General features: G+C 44.8%; 1 protein-coding gene across 2 annotated transcripts in view; it reads right to left on the bottom strand.

Annotated features, from left to right (window-relative positions):
* The window catches only part of LOC137525754 (aldehyde oxidase-like), a 198,810-nt gene that overhangs the window by 111,172 nt on the left and 70,655 nt on the right, over nucleotides 1–16,983 (bottom strand). For both annotated transcript variants that reach the window (XM_068246947.1, XM_068246948.1), the window contains exons 5-6: nucleotides 10,701–10,843; nucleotides 6,262–6,355 (exon numbers count right to left, since the gene is read on the bottom strand). In XM_068246947.1, coding sequence (XP_068103048.1) covers nucleotides 6,262–6,355; nucleotides 10,701–10,843 — 237 coding nt within the window. The remainder of the gene's footprint in view (nucleotides 1–6,261; nucleotides 6,356–10,700; nucleotides 10,844–16,983) is intronic.

Here is a 16,983-nt window from a genome sequence, read left to right as displayed (position 1 = left end):
AGGGCTGTGGATTTTGTACCAAAATCACCCGACTCCTCAGTTTATGAAATCAACGACTCCGACTCCAACTCCAGGTGCCCAAAATTGCCCAGACTCCGACTCTTCGACTCAGACTCCACAGCCCTGCCCCCCCCCCCGTAATTGGGGCTACGTTGCGCAAAAAATGTGTGTGGTCATATACCAAAATGTGGGTGTGGTCACGGGTGGAGACTAGTTTACATGAACTTAGCAATGGTGGGACATTAGATTAGGACAGTGGTGGCGAAAACTCACTTATCTATCGCAAAGTGCCAACAGCAATTTAAACTAAATACAAACATTTTAACTCATACATGAACATTATGGAAAATCCAAGTTGAAAATAAACTGTGAAGATAAACAATTTCATCCATCCTACTCCTGAAAAATGTATTTTTTTTTTTTTTAAAACCCCCCCAGTTTTATTTTCTGTTTTAAAAAGCTAAAAAAAAAAAAAAAAAAAGTAGGTTTAAAGGAGTTATCCGGGCAGTTTTAATAAAATGAACACCCCAAGCTCCCAGGACCTCCCTCGCCGCATCTCTGCTCTCAGCCGTTCGCCGGAGGCTAAGAACTACTACCACCTGCGCAGTCCGCTCCAGCCCACGTGGCGGTGATTGACAGCGCCGATCGCGCAGGCGCAGTACAGAGCAACCTCCAGGTCGCTCTGACATCATCGCCGGGGACCGGGTCGGAGCTCCGGCGAACGGCTGAGAGCAGAGATGCGGCGAGGGAGGTCCTGGGAGCTTGGGGCTGGAGGAAGCCCCCGGTTAATTTTATTAAAACTGCCCGGATAACTCCTTTAGGGCTGGAACCCACAGGAGCGCTTTTGGCAGCGTTTTGGCAGCACTGCGATACGCTAGCAGTTTGCCAAAACGATGGGCTAATGTTAATGGATGGGGCAACTTCCACAGGAGCGTTTGCGTTTCTCAGAAACGCAAACGCAGGACATGCAGCATTTTGGGAGCGTTAGCGCTTCAATGTAAAGTATTGAACCGCTAGCGGAAACGCTCAGCAAAACCTAAACTGAGCGGTTTTGCTAGCGTTTTGCGGGTCAGCACACTGTAACAAAATGAAAAATAATTCACAGGACCAATCAGGATAAAAACGCAAAACGCAAAACGCTAGGCACCCGCTCGGGAAAAAAATACAATGTTGCAAAACACGACCAAAAACGCGCATGAATCCGCTTGCAAACCGCTCAGACAAAACGCTAGCGGTTGCGTTTTGCGTTTGCGGTTTTCAGTGGGTTCCAGGCCTCAATGCTATTGTCTCATATGAGGTTGATTCCGCTTTTCCCATAGTCTCGCAGTTAGCAATCATGAGGCCCCCAACAAGACAAATTCAGCAATCTTGAGGCCCCCAACAAATCATGAGGCCCCCAACAAGACAAATTCAGCAATCTTGAGGCCCCCAACAAGTCAAATTCAGCAATCATGAGGCCCCCAATAAATTATGAGTCCCCCAACAAGACAAATTCAGCAATCATGAGGCCCCCAGCAAGACAAATTCAGCAATCTTGAGGCCCACAACAAATCATGAGGCCCCCAAAAAGACAAATCCAGTAACCATGAGGCCACCAACAAGACAAATTCAGCAGTCATGAGGCACATAAATAGACAGCATTTCAAATAAATAGGCAAAATGCCCCATTAATATGGTAGACACCTCTCACCTGGCTTCTGAATTCTCCTCTACTGGCTGCTGTGCCTGGCTGGCAATACTATTTTTGTCTGGATTGGCGATGATGTGTGAGCTGAAAGGCCTGGCAGTGATGCTGTGGCCTGACTGGCGGTGATGCTGTGGCTGGGCTGGCTGGCGGTGATGCTGTGGCTGGACTGGCTGGTTGAAGTAAATGCTGGCCTGACTGGTGGTGATGCTGTGGCCTTTTTGCCAGTGATTCTGGGCTGGTTGGCTGGTGGTTATGTTGGGCTGGCTGGCCTAGATAGTTTAGGTAGTGAGAGGTGCCCCACAGTTTAGGTAGTGCCAGGAGCCCCCCAGTTTAAGTAGTTACAGGAGCCCCCCAGCTCAATTAGTGACTGGAGCCCCCCAGTTCAGTTAGTGACAGGTACCCCCCAGTTTAGGTAGTGACAGGTACCCCCCAGTTTAGGTAGTGACAGGTGCCCCCCAGTTCAGCTAGTGACAGGTGCCCCCCAGTTTAGCTAGTGACTGGTGCCCCCCAGTTCAGCTAGTGACTGGTGCCCCCCAGTTTGTGTAGTGACATGAACCCCCAGTTTAGATAGTGACAGGAACAGGAAAAGTTGTGACTGGGCACACCATCTTTGGTAGGGTGCTTGGTATTGTGGTATAGGCAAACCACCAAAGTATAAGTCCAGAATTCAAATATACCAGCACTCCAGCTTTCTCAAAGAATCACGCTCTTTTATTGAGCTAACATATCCACAGAAATGACCGACAATTGTTTCGGGGCCTCGCAGGGTCCCCCTTTCTCAAGGCGTGTGTGGTTACCAATATCAATAAAAGAGCGTGATTCTTTGAGAAAGCTGGAGTGCTGGTATATTTGAATTCTAGATAGTGACAGGGACCCCCAGTTTAGATAGCGACAGGGACCCCCAGTTTAGACAGCGACCCCCCCGGTTAGACAGCGACCCCCCCGGTTAGACAGCGACCCCCCCAAGTTAGACAGCGACCCCCCCAGGTTAGACAGCGACCCCCCCAGGTTAGACAGCGACAGGGACACCCCAGGTTAGATAGTGACAGGGACCCCCCAGGTTAGATAGTGACAGGGACCCCCCAGGTTACATAGTGACAGTGACCCCCAGGTTAGATAGTGACAGTGACCCCCAGGTTAGATAGTGACAGCGACCCCCAGGTTAGATAGTGACAGCGACCCCCAGGTTAGATAGTGACAGGAAACCCCAGGTTAGGTAGTGACAGCGACCCCCCAGGTTAGATAGTGACAGCGACCCCCCAGGTTAGATAGTGACAGGGACCCCCCAGGTTAGATAGTGACAGGGACCCCCCAGGTTAGATAGTGACAGCGACCCCCAGTTAGATAGTGACAGGGATCCCCCAGGTTAGATAGTGACAGCGACCCCCAGGTTAGATAGTGACAGCGACCCCCCCAGGTTAGATAGTGACAGGGACCCCCCCCAGGTTAGATAGTGACAGGGACCCCCCCAGGTTAGATAGTGACAGCGACCCCCGGTTAGATAGTGACAGGGACCCCCCAGGTTAGATAGTGACAGGGACCCCCCAGGTTAGATAGTGACAGCGACCCCCGGTTAGATAGTGACAGCGACCCCCCAGGTTAGTGACAGCGACCCCCAGGTTAGTGACAGCGACCCCCAGGTTAGTGACAGCGACCCCCGGTTAGATAGTGACAGGGACCCCCCAGGTTAGATAGTGACAGGGACCCCCCAGGTTAGATAGTGACAGGGACCCCCCAGGTTAGATAGTGACAGGGACCCCCCAGGTAGATAGTGACAGGGACCCCCAGGTTAGTGACAGCGACCCCAGGTTAGATAGTGACAGGGACCCCCCAGGTTAGATAGTGACAGCGACCCCCAGGTTAGTGACAGCAACCCCCGGTTAGGCAGTGACAGGGACCCCCCAGGTTAGGCAGTGACAGGGACCCCCCAGGTTAGGCAGTGACAGGGACCCCCCAGGTTAGGCAGTGACAGGGACCCCCCAGGTTAGTAACAGCGACCCCCAGGTTAGTGACAGCGACCCCCGTTTAGATAGTGACAGGGACCCCCCAGGTTAGATAGTGACAGCGATCCCCCAGGTTAGTGAAAGGGACCCCCCAGGTTAGATAGTGACAGGGACCCCCCAGGTTAGATAGTGACAGCGACCCCCCAGGTTAGATAGTGACAGCGACCCCCCAGGTTAGATAGTGACAGCGACCCCCCAGGTTAGATAGTGACAGCGACCCCCCAGGTTAGATAGTGACAGCGACCCCCCAGGTTAGATAGTGACAGCGACCCCCAGGTTAGTTAGTGACAGCGACCCCCAGTTAGATAGTGATAGGGACCCCCCAGGTTAGATAGTGACAGCGACCCCCCAGGTTAGATAGTGACAGCGACCCCCCAGGTTAGATAGTGACAGCGACCCCCCAGGTTAGATAGTGACAGCGACGGCAACCCCCCAGGTTAGATAGTGACAGCGACCCCCAGGTTAGTTAGTGACAGCGACCCCCAGTTAGATAGTGACAGGGACCCCCCAGGTTAGATAGTGACAGCGACCCCCAGGTTAGTTAGTGACTGCGACCCCCGGTTAGATAGTGACAGGGACCCCCCCAGGTTAGATAGTGACAGCGACCCCCAGGTTAGATAATGACAGCGACCCCCAGGTTAGATAGTGACAGTGACCCCCAGGTTAGTTAGTGACTGGGACCCCCCCAGGTTAGTTAGTGACTGGGACCCCCCCAGGTTAGATAGTGACAGGGACCCCCCCAGGTTAGATAGTGACAGGGACCCCCCCAGGTTAGATAGTGACAGCGACCCCCAGGTTAGTGACAGGGACCCCCCAGGTTAGATAGTGACAGGGACCCCCCAGGTTAGATAGTGACAGGGACCCCCCAGGTTAGATAGTGACAGGGACACCCCAGGTTAGATAGTGACAGGGACACCCCAGGTTAGATAGTGACAGGGACACCCCAGGTTAGATAGTGACAGGGACCCCCCACTGCCCCAGGTAAGATAGTGACAGCGACCCCCAGTTAGTGACAGGGACCCCCTAGGTTAGATAGTAATAGGGATCCCCCCCAGGTTAGATAGTGACAGGTGCCCTTCACTCGTTGTGCAAATTTGGGATTTTACACCCCCCGTGGCCGTCCCCGCTGACAACCTACCCCCCCTCACCTCACCTCACAGGCCTTCCCCGGTGACAGGCAGGAGCAGCCCAGCTTCAGACCTCAGTATCAGCCGGCGACCAGTATGCGGGCGCACCGAACTCAGTGAACACCACGGCGTATATGCGGAAGTGATGTCACTTCCGCATATCAGTGCGGTGTCCGCTGGGTCCTAGCGCCCGCATACTGGTCGCCGGCTGGTCGGAGGTCTGAAGCTGGGCTGCTCCTGAGTCCTGCCTGTCACCGGGGAAGGCCCCGGGGGGGGGGGGGACACACATAGGTTGTCAGCGGGGACGGCCACGGGGGGTGTAAAATCCCAAACTTGCACAACATGTGCACTGACTGCAGCGGCAGGGGCGGCAACACAGGACTCCGGGTGTCACCCCCTAAGCATCAAGACACCCGGTGCGGGCCGCCCCTGCCGCTTGACGGTAGGAACGCCACTGCCTCATTCACTATCTCTAATCAACAACAATGGGCATTGTGCTGAACTTTTCCAACTGGTATTTTAAAGTATAAGGTAAATAGGGTGAGTCTGAGGCCAAGAATGATGCATTTTAATTAATCTAATTTTCTTTCACTTTCTTTCTATCTACCTACTAACCTAACAGTAAACAGGGCCCCAACCCCCAAATTCCTTCCTATTCCCAAACAAACGACTGCTCTCAATGCAGCTCATGCACAGGATTAAACAGAATCTCCTGTTTGTAAAGGCATGACAGCCCAAACAGGTGGCACACTACCACCTCACCATCCCTCAAGTGTGTTCTGTGTAGTCCTCTAATGTTTTCATGCAGCCAAGGACCAGTTATTTAGGGTCTTTTTTAATCATTTGTAATATTACTTTATGTCCATGTGGCCAGCTGTGCATCAGAAGTCATTGTTCAAAACTTTACAAAGCTTTTTAAGGCCTCTTGCACACGACATGCGATTCCGATTCTTATATACGATCCGATTTTTTATTACGATTAAAAAAAGTACTGCATGCTGCTAAGTTTTTTAATCGAATAAAAAAAAAAAAAAAATCGGTATCACATTTAGCCTGCAAGAGGCCTCAATCATGTACACTCTCATTAAGGCAGGGAGCACACTTGATTTTCAGTTTCACAGCAGCTAATGTAATTGATAGAGAAAACAGACAATGTGCAGAATAATCCTGCAGGATGTCTTTTTTTTTCTGCTCATGAAAAACGCATTCAAGTGTGAACTAGCCCATTGATTAACATGAGTTCTCAGTTTAAATCAGTTTTTCTGAGCTGAAAATGCGCACAAAAATGGACAAGTGTGGTCTCTGTCTAATGGGAAGTATGGAAATCATAGTTCTACTGGTTCATTGTCATAAAGAGCAGTGACACAGAAGAATCGTTAAAAGGAAACCCAAGAGGTCTCTACTGTAATATATGGCACAATAATAAGTTTACACTGGAACGTACCTTTTGATGCAAGGTTAAAAGTGCAGTTTCCAACAGCCAGAATAGGGTTCAAATCCCAGGTAGAACTTCCGCTTAGGATGCTCCCACCAAGAGACTATGGAGAAAGAAAATCAAAAAGTCTTGAGAGGAAGACAGATGACCAAACATACCAAGAGTTTTAGGCAGTTAATAAATCGGGACTATGGCACAAAGGTGGCTCTTTGCATACCAAGAAATAATCTGTTATGGTATTACGATCCTTGATTAAGGTCAACTTGTTTTTCTTATACATAACTGGGAAATCTTGTATCTCAGGAGTTCAATTAAAATGTTGTGCTACATGTACTGATAGAAAGGCTTATAACTGTAATCCAACACTTCATATCCCGGATGAGAGTATTTATTTTCTTGCTTGTTTCTTGAAAGCAACTAGTGTCTCATCATCCAGTTAATTGGCTATTAAAGAAATACAAATTAACATAAAGCTACTCATAAACAGCTATTTCATTGCAAGTGTTTGTCTGCACTTTAAACTAATCCAGATGGATTACTCCCCAACACCGCCACAGCTCAGTGTTCTCCTAATGCCAGAATATGCAAGGATCACCTGCATGCTGACAGATATTAGGCCACGTATGGCTACGCTCAGGTACACATTAGGCCCTTCCTAGACTTCCTTCATTAGCATCTATAAGGATATAGGATCTTTTCTAAACTGCCTTTACAAAGTATAATTTTGCCAGAAGATATTTACATATTTCACCTCCCTCTGAGCCAGAAGTTCCACCCATAGTGCATCATTTAAGAGAGTGAGTTATATATGCATATTATGAATTTATCCCTTAAAAGCCATGCACATCAATGATTCGTGGAGTCATCTCCAATTCTGCCATCACCTCCAGGTAGTGGGCCACAGATGGGTTCTTAGCTGGCCTCCCATCCATTCTGAGGATGCTTTTCTGGGAGAGGAGCCCATCAGAGAAACTATCTCACTAATTAATTCATTGTTGTATGATAGCTAGACCCCAGGTTGGGAGTTTTACTCTAAATGGGGAGAGAATTTTTGCAAGCATTGTTTAAATATCAATGGGGAAGATTATGATTGTGGCCCATAAATCCTTCACTGCTACTGCCTATAGAGCGTGCCCTAATGGCTGCAGCTCTGGCACTTCGAGTCCGCCAGGAGAAAAGCACTATATAAATGTGGCTTGTCATAAATATAACTCACTCTATTCCATACTGGAGTAGAAAGACATAAAACTTACATCCTGGGTCCATGCAAGTGGACCTTGAACTCTAGAATATAACCAATGCTTTACAGTGACATAAATGCAATACCAAAAAGATCAGGAAAGCTTCCTTCTCTCCAGCTGACTAGTTTTGCTCTGTTCATGTCTTACAATCATAGAATAGAGATTCTTTTATTTAAAGGACACCTGCAGTGAGATGGATACGGAGGCCTTCATACTTTTTGCTTTTAACAATGCAAATTGCCTGTCTGTCCTGCTGATCCTCTGCCTCTCATACTTTTAGCCATAGACCCTGAAAAAGCATGCAGATTCGATGTTTCTGACTAAAGGATGGCAGGGTTAGCCACATGCTTGTATCAGTTGTGTGATTCAGACACTACTAGTGCATGAAAATTTAGCAGTACGCCAGGCAACTGATATTGTTCAATAGGAAAGAAATATGGCAGCCTTCATGTCCCTCTCACTTCAGATGTCCTTTAGGGTATACACTTGGAAGCTTCTTTCATAAATGATGTCACCCTAAATGGGATATCAACAAATTTGAGGATATAGCACCAAGCCAGCCTGCTGGAGTTATAGAAATTATGAGATTGTCATAATTTATCATTTGGGTCTAACTGCACTTGGTAACCTTCTGCTGCTTTGGTTGGGCACAGAGTGAAAATGGAACTTTTACAATACCCACTTTGTATAAAGACATTGGACTGTATGTATGTATATATATATATATATATATATATATATATATATATATATATATATATATATATATATATATATATATATATATATATATACACACACATGTCACAAACATGCAAAAGAATAAGAAATATATACACACACACACACACACACATATACATATACATATATGTATGCAAACATACATATATATATTTATTGTTACAGTGGAGGAAATAATTATTTGACCCCTCACTGATTTTGTAAGTTTGTCCAATGACAAAGAAATGAAAAGTCTCAGAACAGTATCATTTCAATGGTAGGTTTATTTTAACAGTGGCAGATAGCACATCAAAAGGAAAATCGAAAAAATAATCTTAAATAAAAGATAACAACTGATTTGCATTTCATTGAGTGAAATAAGTTTTTGAACCCTCTAACAATAAAAGACTTAATACTTAGTGGAAAAACCCTTGTTTGCAAGCACAGAGGTCAAACGTTTCTTGTAATTGATGACCAAGTTTGCACACATTTTAGGAGGAATGTTGGTCCACTCCTCTTTGCAGATCATCTCTAAATCCCTAAGGTTTCGAGGCTGTCTCTATGCAACTCTGAGCTTGAGCTCCCTCCATAGGTTTTCTATTGGATTAAGGTCCGGAGACTGACTAGGCCACTCCATGACCTTAATGTGCTTCTTCTTGAGCCACTCCTTTGTTGCCTTTGCTGTATGTTTTGGGTCATTGTCATGCTGGAACACCCATCCACGACCCATTTTCAGTTTCCTGGCAGAGGGAAGGAGGTTGTCGTTCAGGATTTCACGATACATGGCTCCGTCCATTTTCCCGTTAATGCGATTAAGTTGTCCTGTGCCCTTAGCAGAAAAACACCCCCAAAGCAAAATGTTTCCACCCCCATGCTTGACGGTGGGGACGGTGTTTTGGGGGTCATAGGCAGCATTTTTCTTCCTCCAAACACAGCGAGTTGAGTTAATGCCAATGAGCTCTATTTTGGTCTCATCAGACCACAGCACCTTCTCCCAGTCACTCACAGAATCATTCAGGTGTTCATTGGCAAACTTCAGACGGGCTTGCACATGTGCCTTCTTGAGCAGGGGGACCTTGCTAGCCCTGCAGGATTTTAATCCATTGTGGTGTAATGTGTTTCTAATGGTTTTCTTGGTGACTGTGGTCCCTGCTAATTTGAGGTCATTCACTAACTCCTCCCGTGTAGTTCTAGGATGCTTTTTCACCTTTCTCAAAACCATTGACACCCCACGAGGTAAGATCTTGCGTGGAGCCCCAGAGCGAGGTCAATTGATGGTCATTTTGTGCTCCTTCCATTTTCGAACAATCGCAGCAACAGTTGTCACCTTCTCTCCCAGCTTCTTGCTAATGGTTTTGTAGCCCATTCCAGCCTTGTGCAGGTCTACAATTTTGTCTCTGACATCCTTGGACAGCTCTTTGGTCTTTCCCATGTTGGAGAGTTTGGAGTCTGCTTGATTGATTGATTCTGTGGACAGGTGTCTTTTATACAGGTGACTAGTTAAGACAGGTGTCCTTAATGAGGGTGACTAATTGAGTAGAAGTGTCTAACCACTCTGTGGGAGCCAGAACTCTTAATGGTTGGTAGGGGTTCAAAAACTTATTTCACTCAATGAAATGCAAATCAGTTACTATCTTTTATTTAAGGTTATTTTTTTCGAGTTTCCTTTTGATGTGCTATCTGCCACTGTTAAAATAAACCTACCATTGAAATGATACTGTTCTGAGACTTTTCATTTCTTTGTCATTGGACAAACTTACAAAATCAGTGAGGGGTCAAATAATTATTTCCTCCACTGTATGTTTGATCGGAAATGATTGCTCGGGGCTGCAAGTGGGAGGAAAAACATGAAAAACATTAACAAAATCAATCAGATTGATGGAATCAATCTAAAATATGGATTGATTCCATTAAACTGATCTGATTTGTCAGCAGTTTTCCTTACATTAATGTACCTGATCGGTCATTCCAGGGATTGTATCGTTAATGGCCACCTTTTCTATTGTCAGATAATAATAAAGCTGAGCTGTGATTACTTGCTATGGATTACTAGATTATGTGCATCACAGATATTCTATGAGCCACATTACTGAAGGAAAATTATTATGACAGTATTCTTATAGCAGGAAACAGGTGTTCTTTTTTGGATTTCGGATGCGTTTCTGCCTCAATGTTAAGTATAGGAAAAACGCAAACCGCTCTGAAAAACGCCTGTTCAGAGCGGTGTTGCCGGCGTTTTTGTTACAGAAGCTGTTCAGTAACAGCTTTACTGTAACAATATATGAAATCTACTACACCAAAACCGCTACACAAAACCGCAAAACGCTAGCTGAAACGCTACAGAAAAATGAGAAAAAGCGTTTCAAAATCTGCTAGCATTTTGCAGATCTGCTAGCGGGTTTTGGTGTCCACCAGGCCTTAGTGAACACACTCCCAGCTTTGACCTTATCAAGCCATAATTCAAGTATAGTAAACAGCACTTACTGCTTCACTTCTTATGTGGCTCCCAGACAGCTGCTGGATGATAACAATGAAGATCTTGCTCTTGCTGTCTGGCACCTGAGACACAGCTTCAGAGAGAATGGAACGAACCATTGCTAGACTACAGGCAGCTCCAATAGTGATACCTGAACAGACAATTCATCGTGTTATTTTTTTTAGTAGTAGCATTTGTCATATATCATATCTATAAAATGATCCCATTTCTGTCCCCTCTACATATTGTACTGTGGTATAAGAAACCATCATTGCTCAGGAGTTTCTAAAGAACAGTGTAAAACAGGATTACTGACTACAGCTATTGATATCTGAATTACTGAAACATGTTCTCTGTAACGGCAAACCCGAGTCATTAACCATGTACATGATGTTAGATATGGATAACAGGGTTAACACCTTTTTAATTTTTCTAACTAAATCAAATCAAAGATAGCTTTATTGGCATGACCAAGATTCATACAGGTATTGCCAAAGCAAGGGGAAAAAGTGGGACATGAAAGGGGGTGGGGTAGGGGGACAATGGCTAAGCAGTCTGTGGACATTTTTTGGTTTACAGTTCCGTTATGCTCCTCTCAGTCTGTGGCATGCTGTGACATAGTGTGCAGCAATTGTCACTGTGCATTCCTCTTCTTCCAAGTAAGATATATGTTTTTCTCTCATCTTCTAATGTAAGAAAGTCTGGGAATAGTTCCAACAATTTCTTAAAGTAAGTGTCCCTGGTTGCAGTATATTTGGGGCCAGGGGCGCCTTAACCTACTGACCACCCAGGCAGTGGCTTGGAGCGGCTTTGATGGGGAAGGCGCAATAAATTACTGTCAGTCCAAGGGGAAATAAAAATTCCTGTCCTGAAAGACCGTTGTAAGGGACTGGAGAGAAATAGATTTCCTTCTGTTTTAAGAAGGCAAATTACACCAAGCTTTGCTTTTTTAGTAAGAGGGCATTTTGGTAACTTTTATCTCCCTATACATTCCTAGTAGCTTGGGTCACCCTGCGCTGCTTGGATACTCTGCTCTTTTCACAAATAGCATTCTGCTAAGTCAGGGATAAAGAATCATTCAGAGTTCAGATTTATAGATACTCCCTAAGAACTAGAAGAAGGTGTCTGGTTTATAACTGTTCTCTGCCCCCACCTTTCTGAGCCTGAGTGACTGACTGCCGTTTAAGGGTATGTAGAGAAAGTTTTCTACTCTCTGTTTTAAGAAGGCAATTACACCTAGCTTTGCTTTTTTAGTAGGAGGGCTTTTTGGTTCCTTTTATCCCCCTATACATTCCTAGTAGTTTGGGTCACCCTGAGCTGCTTGGTTACTCTGTTCTACTCTCACAAGTGTTTTTAGGAATGCATCTAATAAGGATTCATAGAAAGATTGGAGACAGTCCCTCACTATTCAGTGTACAGAGGTGACAGCGCCCTACCCCCAAATGTTACTGAGTCTGCAGAGCGAGCAAGACAAACAAACAAACAGTAAACTCTGCAGACAGCCTGTGTGCTCTGCTAGAATGTCCTGCATGTCTAGATGTCAGGACGCTCTCCAGCCATGACTAGCTATGGAGCAGTAGGATCATCTGATGCTCTCTCCCTCTGACTGGGACACACAGCCTGCACTTCTCCCTGAGTTCCCAAGGACAGTGTTTGAAGTGTGTAATGGACACAGTGGGGGTTGCAGGTTTTGTCTTTCATTGTGAGAGAGTGAATAGGAGGGCAGCATCTAAAGCTCAAACAATGATAATGGACATGTAAGCAATGTGTGTAATTACATCCATCACTACTTATAACTGAAGATGGCATAATAATGTATTTCCATTAATGCTGTCTGTTTGCCCTCTCTCTAATGCTATGTACCCACCTCACGATTTTTCCAACGGTTTTCCCGATGTCCATTCATTTTTTTTTTTTTTGAGCGACAAGTAGTCATTTACACGATGTCGTGACATCCCTTAGCGTTGTGTGGTGAAAAGTGACCGTCACTGAGGACCCGATCTTTAAGATCCTTGACGACACCCTGTAAAGTACTGCGGTCGCTTGACTTCTCGTTCGCGCCCGTCCTGTAATGTCACGTGACATCTCGCATACCCGCTGGCAGGAAGATGAATCGCTGGACGCTTGTCATGAGGGGACACTTCGCTGGATCCATCTTCCTGTGTTGTTGCAGTCACTGTGGTGAGTGTGGAGCTTAACTTTGCTCGCCCTCACCCTCTGCTCATGCTCCCTCTCCCACTGTCTCTCTGACCAAACAACTGCTACTTGGGGAACAATGTGCACAACTATGTACACTAGTCTGAGCACTCTTCAGAGGAGCCAGTAGCATTTGGAACTATTATTGTGTATTTATGTAGCACTGACATCTTCAGCACTTTACAGAGTACATAGTCATGTCACTGACTGCTCACTGGAGCTTACAATTTAATCCCTACTATAGTCAAACTGTAATGTCCTACCATATTATTATTATGTATTCATATAGCACTGACATTCTGCAGCACTTTACAGAGTACATAGTCATGTCACTGACTGTCCTCAGAGTAGCTCACAATCTAATCCAACCATAGTCATAGTCTAATGTCCTACCATATTATTATTATGTATTTATATAGCATTGACATCTCCTGCAGCACATTACAGAGTACATAGTCATGTCACTGACTGTCCTCAGAGTAGCTCACAATCTAATCCTACCATAGTCATAGTCTAATGTCCTACCATATTATTATTATGTATTTATATAGCATTGACATCTTCTGCAGCACATTACAGAGTACATAGTCATGTCACTGACTGTCCTCAGAGTAGCTCACAATCTAACCCTACCGTAGTTATAGAATAATGTCCTACCATATTATTATTATGTATTTATATAGCACTGACATCTCCTGCAGCACTTTACAGAGTCATGTCACTGACTGTCCTCAGAGGAGCTCACAATCTAATCCCTACCACAGTTATAGTCTAATATTTTCAATATAGGATTGTTTTGGGGTAAACCAGTTGACTTATTAGTATGTTTTTTAGGATGCAGGAAATGTCTGAAGTGTCTGAAGACAGAAACTCCATGCAGATTTTGCCCTGGCCAATGTTCAAGCCTAGGACTCAGCACTAAAATGCAGTAGTGCTACCCACTGAGCCTCTATTCTACTCAGATATCTGCTCATCCATGTCATCAATTCCGACCCTCTACTACCCTTCCTCCCTCCATTCTACTTCTCTTCTCTTGAATCACTTACACTACAAACACACTGTGCTTATCTCCAGAATGGATTATGAATCAAACCATTAGGCCCAGTGCACACCAAAACCGCTAGCAGATCCTCAAAACGCTAGCGGTTTTTGGAGCAGATTTCAGAGCAATTCTAGGCATGTTTAGAGACATTTTCTAAACATGCTGAGCGTTTATGTGAAGCAGATTACAAATCTTGTTACAGTAAAAGCTGTTACTTAACAGCTTCTGTAGCAAAAACGCCTGGAAAACTGCTCTGATCTAGCGTTTTTTTCAGAGCGGTTACCATTTTTCCTATACTTTACATAGAGGCAGAATCGCTTCTGCAAACAGCAAATGTGCAGCAGGAGGCACGTTTGCGGTTTGCTAAAAACCTCAAACCGCTGGTGTGCATCATCCCATTGAAATACATTAGCCAAGCGTTTTCACAGACAGATGTGGTTGGCGGATCGCTGCTAAAACCGCTCGGTGTACACTGTGCCTTAAACCACCTTACCATATCAGCCCTTCAATGTCATGATATACCCACTCCAGTCCTACCCCAACAGGTGGTAACATATCTGCATATCTCATAATGTTTGTGAAAAATTATTCTGAAAGGAAGAATGTCTTGCTTGATAATCCAATCTTGCAATGTGACTGACATTGGAACTTGTAGTGTGGGTGTTGTATTTATTTGAGGTGCATACTGGCAGCATGTGCTGTATGGCATACAATGCTGATCATCCACAAGGTAAACTTAGGCAGCTGCCTAGGGTCTAGAGAGAGTTTAGGGGCCTGGTGGTTGCTAGCCCCCACCAAATCTAACTAAATGAGCCAGGTGACCATCAGTGGAGGGCAAAGTGTTATCTTGCCCAGGGCCCCGTTTCATAGTTATCCTTCTCTGATGGCTTATATCATGTGTGAAGTGTTCTATAATGTATATGATTTTTGTTTTATTTTATGGGGGGGGGGGAGGGGCGCCACAGGATTTCTTGCCTGGAGTGACAAGAAGGCTAGAGGCGCCCCTGTTTGGGGCAGTGCAGCAGGAAGTGGCTTTCATCCTCAAGGGTTTTCTGCTCACAGTGTTGGCATAGTCTCTCCTCCCTGGGTTTGTACGTCTGTCTGTGTCTCCCAGACTCTATTTCGAGGTTCTGAGCACTCAATCTGTAGACACTCAGGATGTTCCTCTCTTGGGAGTTTTGGAGCTTTTCCAGGTATAGGGCCATTTTATATTCTCTTTGTAGAGACTGGTATATGGCTAGCTTTTGTGGCTGTTTTATTTCACTCCTCCATTTTTCCACATAGTCCTCTTTGCTCTTGGCTGTGGTGTGTTTTATCTGGACTCTTGTTATGACCTGATCCAGAGGTCTAACTTCTTACTGTATTGGTACAGAGCATCATGTATAAAGAGTGGATGCCTGTCAGTTCTCAGCCACAGCACCTTTTATACACAGTGCTGGTACCATATCTGCTAATCACAGGGAGACACAGACACATTGAAAGGCTCTTCTCCCCTTAGTACTTTTATTATTAGTATTATTTAGTATTTATATAGCGCCGACATCTTATGCAGCGCGGTACAGAGTATATATTGTCTTGTCACTCAACTGGCCCTCAGAGGGGCTAACAATGTACTTGCAATATGTTGAAATAAAAGACTGCTGGAAGTTGGAACCAGTGTTTGTCTCTATTCATAAAGACAGACACACACTAATAATGATATAATGATTGTTAGTATTCATGTCTTGTGTAGAAAAATGCACATTTACAAACCTTATCTTTTTACTTTTTAGAGTTTTTTTGTTTAGTCTTACCTGTCACTTCTGCTCAGTGAGTGAACATGCAAAACCATAGTTGTTCTGCATTTCAGGGATATAAAGAAATAAATTGTATACTCACTAAGCAGAAGTGATGTAGCACGGGAGAAGTTTCTTCTTGCACAAAGCTGAATTATTGCAAATACCTTACATTTCAGTATTAAGTATAGTTTCAGGTTCAGTTTGGTCCCTTAGAAAATATTTGTTATTCTGTTTCCCTGTTACTTAACTAGGTGCCCTGTAAACCTCCTATTTTCAAAGTCCAATCTGTAGAGCTACAAACTTTTGTGCATTAAAAGTAATTTTTTTGTTATTGAGTTTGCAACATTAACTATCTGTGCCAATGTCAGATGCTGTTTGGATGGACTTCCATTAAAAACTCCACTACTTCCCCATCCTATTATCAGCCACAGGGATAGGGAGGGGGCACAAGCTAGTGTTTACCTAGTGTTTTTATGAAAAGGTAAAATAATAGCAGTCAGAAATGGTTTCTTTCTTCAGGCAGGTCACAGTGGAGAATGGTTAAGCATATATTTTCACAGAGAGAAGAGTGACATGACATGACTACAAATCATAAGGTCCGCCAGCAAAACTTTACTGCCCATCTTCTCCAGTGTCTCTTCCCCCATAGTGACCCCCCATGGCCAAGGGATTTACCATGAACCATATAACAAGTGAGGCCGCAACAACATTTGCTCTGGAATGGGGGCAGCCGCTGTACCGAAAAGAGGGAGGATTAGAAGTGGGTTCCTCAACAGCCCTGGGACCCCCCCCCCCCCCACCCCTGGGTGTATGGGCAGCTTTTCTTACAATAGGCCTCTGGGCCGAGGGATCAACTCCCAATCTCATTTAAGATCTACGTGCACAGATTTCAGGGTCATGTGACTGGCTTTTCTCTGGAAATATGTAAATTGTGTTGTGTGAGTAATAGCAGAGTCATTTAGAATATGTATGGATCGTTCTATTGAACTCTTCCAAACTAGTTCACTTGATTTAAGGTTACAGGATCTATTTTTTGCAGTCAAGCAGAATGAGGAACAAGCAGGCTATTTCTTTTTTGCCTTAAGCAAAGCATATATAAATATCATATATCATGCAGTGAAGCATTTTTTTTAAGTCGGCCGTCATCATCTACTAATAAATAAGCTCCAGCTGTTTCAAGGCAAGAAAAAAAATTTAAAAAATGGCAAATAAGGTCATGACGCCTTCATTTACACTTCAAAAAGCAATCCGTTTTTTTTTTATACTTCTTGATTT

Source organism: Hyperolius riggenbachi, chromosome 7 (genome assembly GCF_040937935.1).
Source record: "Hyperolius riggenbachi isolate aHypRig1 chromosome 7, aHypRig1.pri, whole genome shotgun sequence".
In the NCBI taxonomy this organism is placed as follows: Eukaryota; Metazoa; Chordata; class Amphibia; order Anura; family Hyperoliidae; genus Hyperolius; species Hyperolius riggenbachi.
This window is presented reverse-complemented; position numbering and strand designations above follow the sequence as displayed.